Raw genomic sequence first — 13,836 nt, 5'->3', positions numbered from 1 at the left:
AATAATGCTTCCATTGAGATCTACTCCTGTCCATTGGGATAAAGACTTGAAGAAACGGTCATATACATGCTTTTTGCAGCTGCATAAAAATAACCCTCATTCTTTGTAAAACCTGCAAATCTTCTGATATTGGAAATTATTTCTGTGTTGGTTAACATACCTTTAAGTTAACTCTAATTACATCATCGAAGCTTCTTTCATCCATTTTCACCAAAAAACTATCCTTTGTTATACCTGCACAGTTGACTAGTATCGTCGGCGTGACTGAAAATTTTTCTGGAATTTCCTTCACTAGTTTGGCGACAGACTCGGCACTTGAGACATCTGTTGTGAAAGCGTGGTGTTTGCAATCTGGGCCCTTTGTTGAAAGTTCATCTAAAGTTTGTCTGGTGCGGTCCGCGTCTATATCGACCACGGCAACACAAGCGCCCTCTCTGGCAAACCTCTGACATATTGCTCGACCAATGCCACTGCCTCCTCCTGAAAATGAAAGGCAAATACATTATCAAAGGCTTTGAAAAAAAAACAAAACAAAGATATAATATTAAGTAGGTTTTGAAATTTTACACGTTGAAAAGCTGTCCTTGTCAGCTACTTTGGGTTAGAGAATTTCTTCACTCTATTTCTAGGTTGATACAAATTTTTCAACACAATATCTAAAAAATCTCCCAAAACTGTATAACTGAAAGAGTTGGTATGCAAGAATGTGAAATAAGTGCTTGGAAGCACAGTTAAAAGTTTACATAGGATAATAATTTGTAAAATTATGATTATTTTCATGTTATTGTTTTGAATCACCTTATTTATATTCAACCATATGGTGCCTCCCCATGGTGCATGGTGTTATTGTCAGTTGAGTTTGAAGACTTACCATTGTCTTTTATACATGTGCTGATTTTCAACAATGTTGTTTATTGAATACTATTTTCAATATGAAATAAAGAACAGTGATGATGCCAACAAATCAAACTCACTGCTAGCCCTGCGTACGATGCTGTGTGTTCCGCTACAGCTAATAGCCCCGCTCACCACAGCCCTGCAAAGACCCGTACGTAGAGTTGGTGACTTCAAATCCATTTTTGGACTTGACGTAAAAAGCCAAATTACTGCCGAAATTCAGCGTTCTTGGGCCCAAGTCGTATCCCTGCCTACCTCAGCTACTCGATCGCTTCTAAAAATGCCAGTCTTTTATTCTTTTTTCGTAAATAACCGTCGATGTCGGCAACTCTCTCGCTAGCCCTGCGTACGTAGGCAGTGTACGCTGTGCATTCCCTGTGTGCGTTCCTAACACCCAGCGTACACAGCGTACGTACGCAGGGCTAGCGAGAGAGTTGCCGACATCGACGGTTATTTACGAATAAAAGAATAAAAGACTGGCATTTTTAGAAGCGATCGAGTAGCTGAGGTAGGCAGGGATACGACTTGGGCCCAAGAACGCTGAATTTCGGCAGTAATTTGGCTTTTTACGTCAAGTCCAAAAATGGATTTGAAGTCACCAACTCTACGTACGGGTCTTTGCAGGGCTGTGGTGAGCGGGGCTATTAGCTGTAGCGGAACACACAGCGTCGTACGCAGGGCTAACTCACTGCCAGGAACTTGATCCTTGGCATCGGGGTCGACACATTGGCCATAATGTTTGACCCCTAGTGGAATATTACATTTCATTAAAGTGATATCCAAGATCTTACATTACACTGTCTTTACTGACAGTAGAAAGATCTGCAGACAAATTGACAAAATAGACCCTAAGCTAAGGGACTATGTCACCATGGAGGTAAATGCTATGCATAAATAGCCTGCATTGTTTTTGGACATCTCAAACTTTCACAATGTAGCCCGTGTCCCGATATGGCATGTTTGCTATATGCAAAATTCTTCCTCCATCATCTTCCCCTATCAGTCCCGTGTGTATTACCATGGACGTTTTATGTCCATGGTACTACGTGCTATGATGATATCAAGAGATGTCGGCCAGTTTTTCAGGGGTGTGTTCACTCGTCTGTGGTGTGCTGAAACCGATCCAAATCGAGGGCGGGTCTTACATGTTAAACTGTACGCTAAAATTTGATTAAGTGTTCCTGGTTAATATTAAAGGTAAGAGTTTAACCCGGTTTTTCCTGAGAAGTGGGAAGTACGTAACATGTTACACACACTATGTCACAGTACGTGCCTAGCAAATCACTAATCTGGAGAACTGACCCGGTCCTTTAATTTTGTTTTGGTTCCGGCAAGTACGCCCGACAATAGACATTGTATCGGCGGGCTGTTGTCCTTAGGCGTGAATTACAGCTCTCTAGCTTCTTCGATTTCCATAGGTCGACCTCGGCAGGTGTGTTTGTGGAGAAAAATCAAAATTACATACCTGTCACAACAGCTGCAAGTTTAGAGAGCTGCATACCCGCCATCTTGAGCGTGATCTTTGACCCGAATACAGCTGTCAAATCACGGTGAAGGGCAAACCATTTGACATGCGGGGAAGACACTTACGGGAGGGGAGGGGGGGAGTGACAACAACCACATATGACCAACCGATAAAATCTTATTTTGATTAGTACAACCTACATGTAGTTGTATTCGTATTTAGTCTTTTGCGAGAAGCCTGAGGCCTTGTTTGATAATGTTTCTTATGAAAATGCCGATCATGGTATTGGCTTGATTTATTTTTTTTAAAAAGGGAAGAATCATTTCAACAACAGAGGGATGTTCCATTATCCGGCAAAGGATATCTATTCCCTTATCGAACTGAACTGAACTGAACAACCTCAATTTGTGATTAGTTTATATAGCCTCCTGATGAAACGTAAACCCTTTCACGAAAACCTGCTAAGATGATGACATCATTTTTGAAAATGTATGTACTTTTTGGTCAAGATTTTTTTCACTTATTTATAATCATTCAATCTCTCACCTCAAAGGGACAAAGTCGGCCATTTTTCATGAATTTTGTTTGATGCAAGATACTTCTTATATTGTTTGACATGTTGAAAGACATGCATATATTCGACCCCGGTTTTAGACAAATCAAATGAAACCATCGCGAAAATGAATTAATGGTCATGACCATTAATTCATTTTAATGATGGTTTCATGTAAAATGGCCGACTTTGTCCCTTTAATAATTTACCATCACCGTATGAAATACACGGCATAAATACCACAGCTCACAAATGGTTGATGTGACATTGATATCTTTCACAAATACACTGACAATGAATAAAAAAGAACAAAAAATCAAAAAATCCCAAACACTTGAGACTTAAAATGAAATGTCCTTTTATTGCAACTTCAATATCTTTTCACTTGTAATTTACAGAGTTTAAATTCTTGGAGTCATATTACACAAGTATATATGATATGCTACATAACTTTCCCCTAACAAAAAATACGTTTTTTTTTTTAAATTTGCACACTGGATGAAATGGGTTAAACCCATATTTCTCATTGACCACAGTACAAACAAAACCAGGGGCACAAATGCACATAGAAATATGTGTATTTCCATAGGCATTGGTACATGTTGGTTTGTGTACACAGCTATCAGGTGATCTCTTGGGCATACTGATAACACCATATGTGTCCTTTTTATCCCTGAGGAGAACCATTGAAATCGTTGGGTAATATTGCTATTTCATCATTTCAATAGTTCTAGCTTATCCGATATTTCATGGTAAATACAGAACATTTTTTTTATCAAAGTACGAGTGTCTCACACATAATTAAAATTTTTTCACTCTATTTATTAGTTTGTATGTCTGACCTGAGCATTAAAAAATATATTAAGATGTTATGGCAGTATGAGCATTGAATTCTTTTAGGTTGTTTGTCAATATGATCTAAAACCTTTGAAACTTGACATTCTCTCCTCTTTTTAATATTACACAAAAGGAATTGCCATTTCTAATTCAATGTAGCTTTCGGCACATTTACAGAATCTATCCCGTACACCATAAAAAGTCCATATTTGTGTCCTCCATCTTCTTAGGAACACATGTTTCCACTATATGAAGCATGACTTTCAAAGGCCAATGCCACCTGAAACAACAAAAAACAAAACAAAACAAGAGTATAATATTGTGTTACAGGAAAATATATGCCTATGTCATGTAGACTTCTTTTCAAACTGCAAACTTTTAAACCAATAATTGTAAATATTTTCATTGCCCTTTCCAGAAGTTAAACTTTTCCATATAAAATGATATGATAAGGTTCAACCATGGTGGTGACCTCAGGGATAAATGGTCAACAAAATATAGTACTCAAATTACAACAAACTTTGTAGAGCTAATTTTTGTTCTCTTTTTTGCCTGGGTGAAAAGTACAAAAGATGGAGATAAAACCCCAGGGATAAAACAAATACAACATGAAATTTAGAAAAATATAAGTGATTTCATCAAGGTTGAACTTTCAAGTTCACTGAACTTGACCTTACCCGTAACTTCAATACTGGTCCCTGTCATGTATTCATTTGTGGCCAGCAACATACACACATCTGCAATCTCCTCAGGTCGACCGATTCTTCTGAGTGGAATGTGAGGTAAAATCTGTGAACGAATAATAGAGTGATATGTGACCTAGTAGCTAACATCTATGAATTGACAATACAATTGTGTTTTAGTTCATGATTGCCTTATGAACAGATGCACAGATACATAGGGTTGCATGATCTGGTCATAAGTTCACGCTTGTGAATGTTTTTGTGTTGAAGTTTTGTATGGCTGTACAAAGTTCATAGAAGATAACAAACAGGTATGAAGAGCGCCCTCTTGTAACCTTTGAGAATGGATAAAACAAGGGTACCTCATATGGTGAACTACTATGTCATTCTAAAAGGTATTTGTAAACTTCAGCTTCAGTCATGCAATGTAAATATAGATGACATCACACTTTTCTGGGTGTCTCACTCTGATCTTTTCTGATGCCTCTATTAAATGATGTCGTATAAGTCCTACAAGAATTCTACCAAGTAGTATAGCATGGTATGGTTTGACTCTGACAATGTGAATGGAATAATAAACCCGTGATCAGTGAGAAATCATATTTTTATCCCGGGTGTTGTTCGATCTTGTGCTGTAATGTGATTTGTCACTACAACTTCTATCATCTGTAGACTTTACATTGTTGACAGAAGTGCATGCTTTCTCATATCGCAATGAGATGTGGTTAAATCTATTGAGACTGAATCAAACTTGATTCTAATACGAATTCAGAAAATATGCTTGGCAGACATTTACCTGGGCTTTAACTTTGTCTGGCACTGCTTGAGTCATGGGTGTTTCAATCCAGCCTGGTAAAATAGCATTGCACCGAATGTTAAACCTTTGAGGTAGAAAAGATTTATTTTAATGTATGGGGATATACCACTCAAGTCATCTTACTGTATTCTCTGACTGACTACTACATAGCTTTCACCCATCTAATGATGGTCACTGACCATCATTAGATGGGTTAAAGCTATGTAGTAGATATTTTATTAAAACCCTTTGAGTGCTGTAATTTTTCCCATCAAAATTTTACTGCCACATTTTACAAATCTTTTATGATTTTTCCGATTATTTTTTGATAATCTTAGACCGAATGGACATCATATTTTATTGGCTACAGTTTTTTATCAAAATTTTGGCAAAAATCTGAGAAAAATTGACTGTGGTATGTTTTATAAAGGTGAGAAAAATTGACATTGGCACTCAAAGGGTTAACAATATTTATACCACCAAACAAACTCTTCCACTATCTCACGTTTTTCAAGTGGGGTGTTTAAATTTTTTACCATAGGTAGCATATTAGCATTTATAGGCCGCAATAAAAAGTCAAGGACATACTAGAACATGTATCAAATATGAGATGCTGTCCTTGAGAAAATACCCACTAGCAAATGTACAAAAATACCTATCTCTGTTCATTACTATAGAAATAACGGACAACGCGCTGACCATTAATGTTTATTTTATGGGAAAGGGCTAGAGGAAAGCAAAAAATTAACAGGCAAGGCTTTCCGAGCCTGTTAATTTGGCTTTCCTCTCTGACTTCCATTTTGTGAAGGTCAAACTTGTAATGAAACACAATAGCTCCGTTCCACACTTTGGCAATCAAATAACTGATTATAGATTAATATCCAATCTTACCTGCCTAATTCCAAAGCAACAGTTTTCGTGAATCCGATTACACCAGCCTTTGAAGCAGAATAATTGCACTGACCAATGTTACCAACCTAGCAGGGCAAATAAGCACAAACACACACAAATTAAAAGAAGAAATATAAATCATTATTTGCAAGTCTTTATAAAAATATTCATTGGAACATGTCAATTGACCAATATGCAGCAAGACAATAGGACAAATTTTCAAAGTACTATTTCATTATTTGATCATTTTATTCCAATGCAAAATATACAATACTACACTACTGATGAAGTAGAAGAGATAAATTTTTCACAAACTGAGATATTTATTTAAGGTAGAATGCACCTCACTGATAGATATTTAGATTCTAAACCAGGGCTCGAAATTAGCGGTAGTCCCACGTCCACAGACTACCAACTTTTCTCTGGGGCTACCAAAATCCGTGAAATGGTAGTCAGCATGGACTACCAAAGCCTGTGATCTGAAATATAGTCAGTATACTTGGCATGCCTGTCCGGTCCGTTATTTTGCGACCAGCTACATGCAGTCAAACCCAGATGGACACAGAAAGGCCAGAGTAGGCCTTTGACTTTATCATAGAAATTACGAAGACCACCGTGCAGTGGAACTTTGCAATAAAGTTTCAATATTTAAACTGTGACTTATTTGAATGACAGGCACAGGAAATGATTGCCAATGGAAACGCACTTTCATACGGGTCAGTCACAATCAGGGTGCGCTAGATGATTTTCATTTGTTATGGACATATATCTGCTATTCAGACTGATATTATATTGCTTATTTGTTTCTAATAAATAGTAATAGTTGTATCTAACTTGGTCACATAAAGAAATATTGCATATATTGTGCAGGTTTGGTTGTACATCCACAAAAATGCCTTTAAAAACTGTAAAAAGTAGCGTTATGCTGTTTCACTTCAAAATGTACTTAATTTCAAAATGTTTTTTGGAACACAGTGTTAAAATTGTGGAATTTTTAGCTTACATATGTTATTGCAGAATACCTAATCTTTCTTTCACAAGTTATTTCATGTGATTATGTGCATCGGAACAGAAACTGTAGTATTTTTACAAAAACTGTAACATCGTTATGTTTTTTGTGTTTTATGACCATAAGTACATATACCTTTAGTTTATATGTAGAAAAATGGGTAAAATATTGTAATATTGAATTTAATTCCAACCTCAATTCCATGGCAAGCATTTTATACACCCAAATTAAAATAAAATTGCATATTGAATTGTTTTGTGAATAAATGAAAATGGAGATCGTTGTGGTCGGAATTTCTTGTAGCGTCCGTGACACACTCATATCTTAAGGACAATAGGAGTTATAAAAGATCTGATGTCACAGGCCTAAGTGTCAATAGGTGCCTACCTTAAATAAACAACTTATATAATTACTGTCCCTTGCATTCACTATTAATATTCCTAAAATATGGAAATGTAGCATCCGTGACGGTGTAGCATCCGTGACGGTGTTTACTACATAGTCATAATTAATAACTATTTAAAACATTTTAAAGCAGTTAATCCACTGAAACATATAAATACTAGTGTGTATTGTGTGTACATACATGGAGTTGGGTTACAAAATGTTTTCAAGGCATAAAATTGTAAATTTGCACAAAATTGATTTTTTAAAAAGTAAAAACACTCAAAAAGTTATGTTGAGCCTCAACTGTAACACTTAGATTGGTGTTTTTTAAGAATGCAGTAATTATATTGAATATGTTATTAGAATTCTAGTGAAAAGAACAATGAATTCTGTGCTGTATATGCATTTATTATTGTGTATTCCATTTCAATTCATTATGTCACGGATGCTACAATAAAATGCAAACATTGTTTTTCAGATTATAAGCCAATCTAAATGTGAAATAAACACCACATTTTATTGTTTTGTTATCACATTTTGAATTTTAAAAAATCAAGGGGGTAAGAAATGACATTTGTGTTTGTCTCCACCACTTTCACATATTATGAAGGCAGAGAGTACGAACGTAAAGTTGGCGTCATCCTCATCCTCATCCTCATCCTCAGGTGACTTTCTAGCAGACGCTAAAATGACGCTACTCAGCATCAGCTTCAGCGTCGTATCCAAAGATTGCCGAGGTTACGCTACCCGATGATGGATAAATGATAAAATTCGCCCATAACTTAAGAAAATAACAACTCCATTCTTTCTCAAATTTCTTTTGAATCCTAAAACTGGTTCGCAGGTAATATTTTATCGTTAGAATATTTCATATGGACTAGTTTTTTGGAAATGTTCGTAATTTTCAGTCCATGGATCCGCGGATGTGTTTGTTGGTATCCTCTTAACTCTTGTTAAGATTTTCCAAAAATTGGTGCAAAAAAGGTATACATGGTCCGAAATTTGTAAAAATCGCCACCATGTGAGGTGATATGAAAGCCCTAATTATTCAAAGGACATATAAAAAACAATTAACTTGTATAACTATGACTTGAGGCCTGAAAAGTCAATGTATTAAACATAAAACCTTTGAACTTTAAGGAAATTAAGGGCTAAGAATGTTGCGTTATAACTACAACATGAGAAACGGATATTGAGAGGAGAGGTAACTAAATATTATGAAATGCAAATCCCACTGTGTTAATTAACATTTACAGTGATATGAAAATGGGAGCACATTTTTAAAGTCGTTTTTACACTTATCATTCCATCAGACGCATTCGGGAATAATCAGATCTGACGCCGGTGGAGCTGACGCTGTAGCGTCATCCTTATCCTCATTTTCGCGTGACCTCTGAGGCTGAGGATGAGGATGAGTATGACGCCAACTTTACGCTCGTCAGAGAGTACAGATATATTATAGAACAGAGGTCAAAGGTTGGCAGACTACGTCTCTGATCTCCAGCCTCACCTAGGTGTGTGTGCGTCCCATCCTGACAGGTGTTAGAACAGCTGCACGCCATTTGGATTTCTTGGGTGGTGTGTCAGGTACATTGTAGCAAATTTTATTGTGGGACCACAGGTAAAAGTTTAACAACCTGTTGCTCTAGCCTGATCTAGGTGTCTAGTTTTATCTTGGTTTTACACTTTAAGTAAGGCACAAGCAATGTTAACTTCTGTGTTTTTTGACGTATTGAAAGTTTGTTACTGGTATAGACATTTTTCACATACTCCAACTGATTTTTGCAGTAGTTGCTATAGCTTTCTTGTTCAATTTAAAGAAATTGTCAATGTTTTGACACAATTTTCACAATTTAAATGTTTGATAGAGAAAGGTTTTGGAGAAAAGAGAAAGAAAAAACCAGATTGTTAATTGCTTTTTATATTTCAAATTGACCTAACTTTCAAGTTTGATTTTGGTAGCGTCCGTGACAAAATTACATGTCATACTAAACAGAAAATATTTTAGAAAGAAGTTCATTTTGATTACACTGAATGGTATTAATATTGTTGCTATAGCATGGTTAATTCATGACAATAAAACTTTTAGGTACAGCATACCAGCGGAAGGACATAGAGAAGTTGAAAGTCCTATTAAAAAATATGATCAATATTGTTGTATTTCTCACTAAACTTGAGGTTGTGTTTATTCATGGAAAAATTAAGTAAATCATACCAAGTATAGCTTATTTTAATGCCAATATGCATCTTTTATATTGTAATAACATAAGAAAGCCTTAACAAATCATTGTTTAAAATTTTATTATGACATTTGTGTTTCATGTACAACATTTCTGTAGCGTCCGTGACACTGCGTCGACCATATAAAACAATGTGCACTGTGGTAAAACTAAAGACGTTTGCTTCACCAAATTTTAGGAAGATATGCCCCATACCATAACCTTTCAACATATTATTTAACTGGACAGTTATCATGAACTTGAAATTTTGACCTAAGTGACACACTCTAGCGCACCCTGATTGTGACTGACCCGATTGCATTTTGGCAGGGACCATGATTTTGATCATTATGTACCATTCACAATTACACGAAAATTATGCCTCCTCCCTACACAAAGCCCATGGTCTATTTTTAGCCCGGCTACAGTATGTCTTAGTGCCGAGAAGGTTGTGTCGTTGTCATGACGACTCAAAATTTGCATACAACTCTGAGAGTGAAAGGGGTTGTCCATAGGTCACCAAACTTTTGAGTATCACTATCGTCCATTATAATACCCGTTTCCGTGAGTATTAAAGATGTGCAATATTCACATCAAATAACTAGGAAATTCACTTCACGGGCATGCAGAATCTTGAAACATAGCCTTTTCTTTCTAGTTCAAAAAAAGATATCCTCGAACTAAAATATGCATGGGCTACCAACCATTGTCACTGGACTACCAACTTCAGAAAATGGTAGCCCAAGTGGACTACCAGGGAAAAAAGTTAATTTCGAGCCCTGTAAACTGTTTACAACTCGTTTCTGATCTACCAATTGTGGGGATTTATTTTCATTGCTTCGCTTCGATAAATTTTGTCTGTGCGATGTGTGATAGTGAGCGTACGTGTTTGAGTGCTTCACGAACTCTACAAAGTGTGGAGTGGTCTCAGTCAGAAAAATGTAACAATTTAGCCGGCTATTGAACCACTCTTTATTGACAGTGGGGATTTAGCCGAGCAGTTCTGTCTGTTACCTCTCCGCTAGGCGACTGATGCCATATGTTGTGAGTTCGAACCCGATTGAAAACTAGCTGTATTTAAAACTCCTTGAGTGAGAAAATTTTAATTGTCTTAATTTTTCCAACATCAAAAATTGCATTTTTTCCCATAGAGTTATACATAGGAATGACAGCCATTTTTGATCTGAAATATTGTTAAATGTTACCAAAGATAATTTTTTTTCTCTAGTACCAAAACTCGCACAGTGACCCCTGATTTTTTCTTGATTTGGTGAGAGTATGGTTGAAAGTTTCATTGAGAGAGTCTGAGCAAAATGAAGTTTAAGTCTTTCATTTTCGAGGTGCATATTACTACGTTAACAAAATGATTCCAAATCAAGGTGCAAAGGAATGATACATACTCCAAAGTCTAACAATTTAAGGGCAGATAAGGTCACCTGACATGATACAATACGTGGCTATGCAAATCGGAAGAATAACGACCTTTGACCCCTCACCTTTCCCGTTATGCTGGACACATTGATGATAGAACCACTAGCAACTTTGTTTTCCACCATCAGTCTGCTCATAGCCTGGGTAACAAGAAATACTCCCTGAAAAGGCAAGCAGAGTGTAACTGGTTTTATCATGAAGTGGCACTGAGAAAAGCTGTTCCTACTGCTCTATAAGTTTGGGATGGAGTTTGGTGGGGGGGGGGGGGGGAGGTGGGGAAGGGTCCTTATTCATGATTCAACATTAGCAATGTGAAATACTGTGTGATCATTGTAAATATGCATACTACAGTGTAAGCAGTCATCGGGCCCTGAATAACTGTCAGAAATCAGTATAGTGAACCCATGTTTGACAGAGATAAGGTAAGGGGCTTTGATGGCATAAATGATAATCTATTTATGTTTTATATCATAAAATTTTCACATCTGAGCATTTGTGGCTAATTCTTTTGAGCAGGGCCTATATACATATGTGTTATTAGAACATTAGTTAAATTTGCAGTTTTAGGCGCTTTAAATAAAATTCTTTGTTTGCAATATGCGTGATAACAGGTTTTCAGAGAAAATTAAGAAAACAAACACAGTGTTAACACTATTACTAATAAAATATAATTTTTCAATAATAACCTGAATAAAAATTCAGCTTATGTTAATACACTTGTGGTTTTTGTCTGTGTTTGTTTTTTTTCCCTGGCTGGCTGATAGGTTTTTCAAAAATTCAAGGATGGCAAACAAAGAATTTTGTTTAAACGGCCTCCCTGGAAATCAAATTTATGGCAAATTACAGCAATGCAGTTTACTTGCCATCTGATGCCATAATGTGTGTACAAGCTGTATAAAGACATGATATCATCTCTCTGTGTTTGTCAAATTGTAATGAGCCTTACTTTTAAATTGACATTCATGACATCATCAAATTGTTTTTCCCTCATTTTGAGAAGGAAAGTATCCCTGGTAATACCAGCACAGTTGACCACAATTGTTGGAATAACTGGGAATCTTTCCTGGACATCCTGCACCAGCTTCTCCACAGATTCTGAACTGGAAACATCCGTGACAAAAGTGTGGTGTCCGCACTCAGGGTGGTTAGTTTGAAGTCCATCTAAAGTCTGCCTAACCCCATCTTCGTTTGTATCGACTATGGCTACACTGGCGCCCTCTCTGGCGAATCTTTGACACACTGCCCTTCCAATACCACTGCCACCTCCTGTGATATGTGAAAGAGCAACAGGTTAAGTGCAATTTTTACCTAAAATGTCAGAATCAATTGATATAATTTTAATTATATTAGATGTGAAGGTAGAATGAGTTATTACAAATCAACCAACTCTGTCATGCTACCAGTGACTGCAACACGACCATAGATGCAAATCAATGGGGATATTATATACAGTACATCCTTAATTGTTATCAGTTGCTAAAACAACGAATACTCAGATGAAAAATAAAAGAAACTTCAAACTGTACAGATAGACCAATGAGCTAAAAACTAAAGTAGAATACGAGAATAACAGGCCAAACTAGTGAACTCAAAATTGTGATTGATTCGTGTGACAGTGTATTGAAAGACCATATTGTAAGAACTTACAGAGACGTTGTGTCAAAGTGATAGCATAAAAGCCATTTTAAGCATAATTGTATATTATTGTGTTACTTTGCTTGTAAGGTATAAACTTATTTTTCTGAGTGGAGATTTATTTCTTGTTGTTGACTGTCTTTTTTGCTTTTTTATTTTCTTTTTACTTACTTTTGCCAAAAATCCCACCTTAGTTTGTGTAATTTTCAAAAGTTTATTTTCATCTTCTGTAAATAAAGATTTGCAAGTCTTCCTTGGGCAAAGATCAACAGGCGATATTCATAACTTGTATTCCATGGAATTCACACACGCAATAGCTTGATTAAAGTTACTATTGACTTGTTTTGTACCTAGAGTCCCGGAGACTACTGGCCCATCCCGTCGCTAAAATGTTCAGAATATTTATCATGATACCTTACCTGTAACAACAGCAGCGAGTTTATTCAGACGAGTCGCCATGTTCATCTCAGTTTGGCGAAAATGCGACCTTTGAACTTAATGACAGGTGGGGTCAAAGTTCTTTCGAGGACTTCTGCCTGGCCCTTGGAATAGCCATGATTATTTGTACAGAGTGCGAAGCAAAGCCATGACATGATGACTGAAATAAACATTGTCTCATTCCTCAGTGAGATAATCAGTGGCATATCTCCTCAATCAAATTCCCAATACATCGAACAAGTGCAATATGAGAACTGATGAACTGGGCTGCGACCACAGTCACTTGTGGTTCGATACACGGCGAAGGCAGCTGTAATGCATATCAAACCACAAACGCGACTGTGGACCATGCACCTCTCCAGCGTTCTCCGCGTCGTAAATTAAAAACGATCATGCACGTAATTCGGTTAATCTACAAGAGGGTTTCACTGCGATATGGTCCATTTAAGTTGCCAAGTTGTGTGATTCAATGGCTTGTTACTTAAGCACAGTCGGTATATTGTGTAAAATATTACATGTAGACTCTTGAGCATGCTGGTATACTACATGTATTGTGACCTCTGACCTCACAGCGAGAAAGCCAATCAGGAGTTAA

The 13,836-nt window shown here is 36.7% G+C and overlaps 2 protein-coding genes across 3 annotated transcripts in view; both read right to left on the bottom strand.

The window, feature by feature from the left end:
• The window catches only part of LOC139114265 (estradiol 17-beta-dehydrogenase 8-like), an 84,563-nt gene that overhangs the window by 11,049 nt on the left and 59,678 nt on the right, over positions 1-13,836 (bottom strand). Inside the window, exons 2-3 of the mRNA XM_070675858.1 lie at positions 2,363-2,398; positions 161-480 (exon numbers count right to left, since the gene is read on the bottom strand). Coding sequence (XP_070531959.1) covers positions 161-480; positions 2,363-2,396 — 354 coding nt within the window. The 5' untranslated portion in view covers positions 2,397-2,398. The remainder of the gene's footprint in view (positions 1-160; positions 481-2,362; positions 2,399-13,836) is intronic.
• On the bottom strand, positions 3,257-13,803 carry LOC139114260 ((3R)-3-hydroxyacyl-CoA dehydrogenase-like). 2 transcript variants are annotated; one of them, XR_011547836.1, is made up of 7 exons: positions 13,223-13,803; positions 12,115-12,434; positions 11,234-11,329; positions 6,123-6,208; positions 5,124-5,316; positions 4,430-4,888; positions 3,257-4,032 (listed from the first exon to the last, which is right to left on the bottom strand). XR_011547836.1 is itself a non-coding variant. In XM_070675853.1 (7 exons), the coding sequence occupies exons 1-7, from the start codon at positions 13,266-13,268 to the stop codon at positions 4,016-4,018; spliced, it is 762 nt and encodes a 253-aa protein (XP_070531954.1). In that variant the 5' UTR covers positions 13,269-13,799; the 3' UTR covers positions 3,257-4,015. The 2 variants fall into 2 exon arrangements, 1 of the variants encoding a protein (XP_070531954.1); XM_070675853.1 differs by having other exon boundaries at positions 4,430-4,541; positions 5,232-5,316; positions 13,223-13,799.

The sequence above is a fragment of the Ptychodera flava genome, chromosome 16 (genome assembly GCF_041260155.1).
Source record: "Ptychodera flava strain L36383 chromosome 16, AS_Pfla_20210202, whole genome shotgun sequence".
NCBI classification, from domain to species: domain Eukaryota; kingdom Metazoa; phylum Hemichordata; class Enteropneusta; family Ptychoderidae; genus Ptychodera; species Ptychodera flava.
This window is presented reverse-complemented; position numbering and strand designations above follow the sequence as displayed.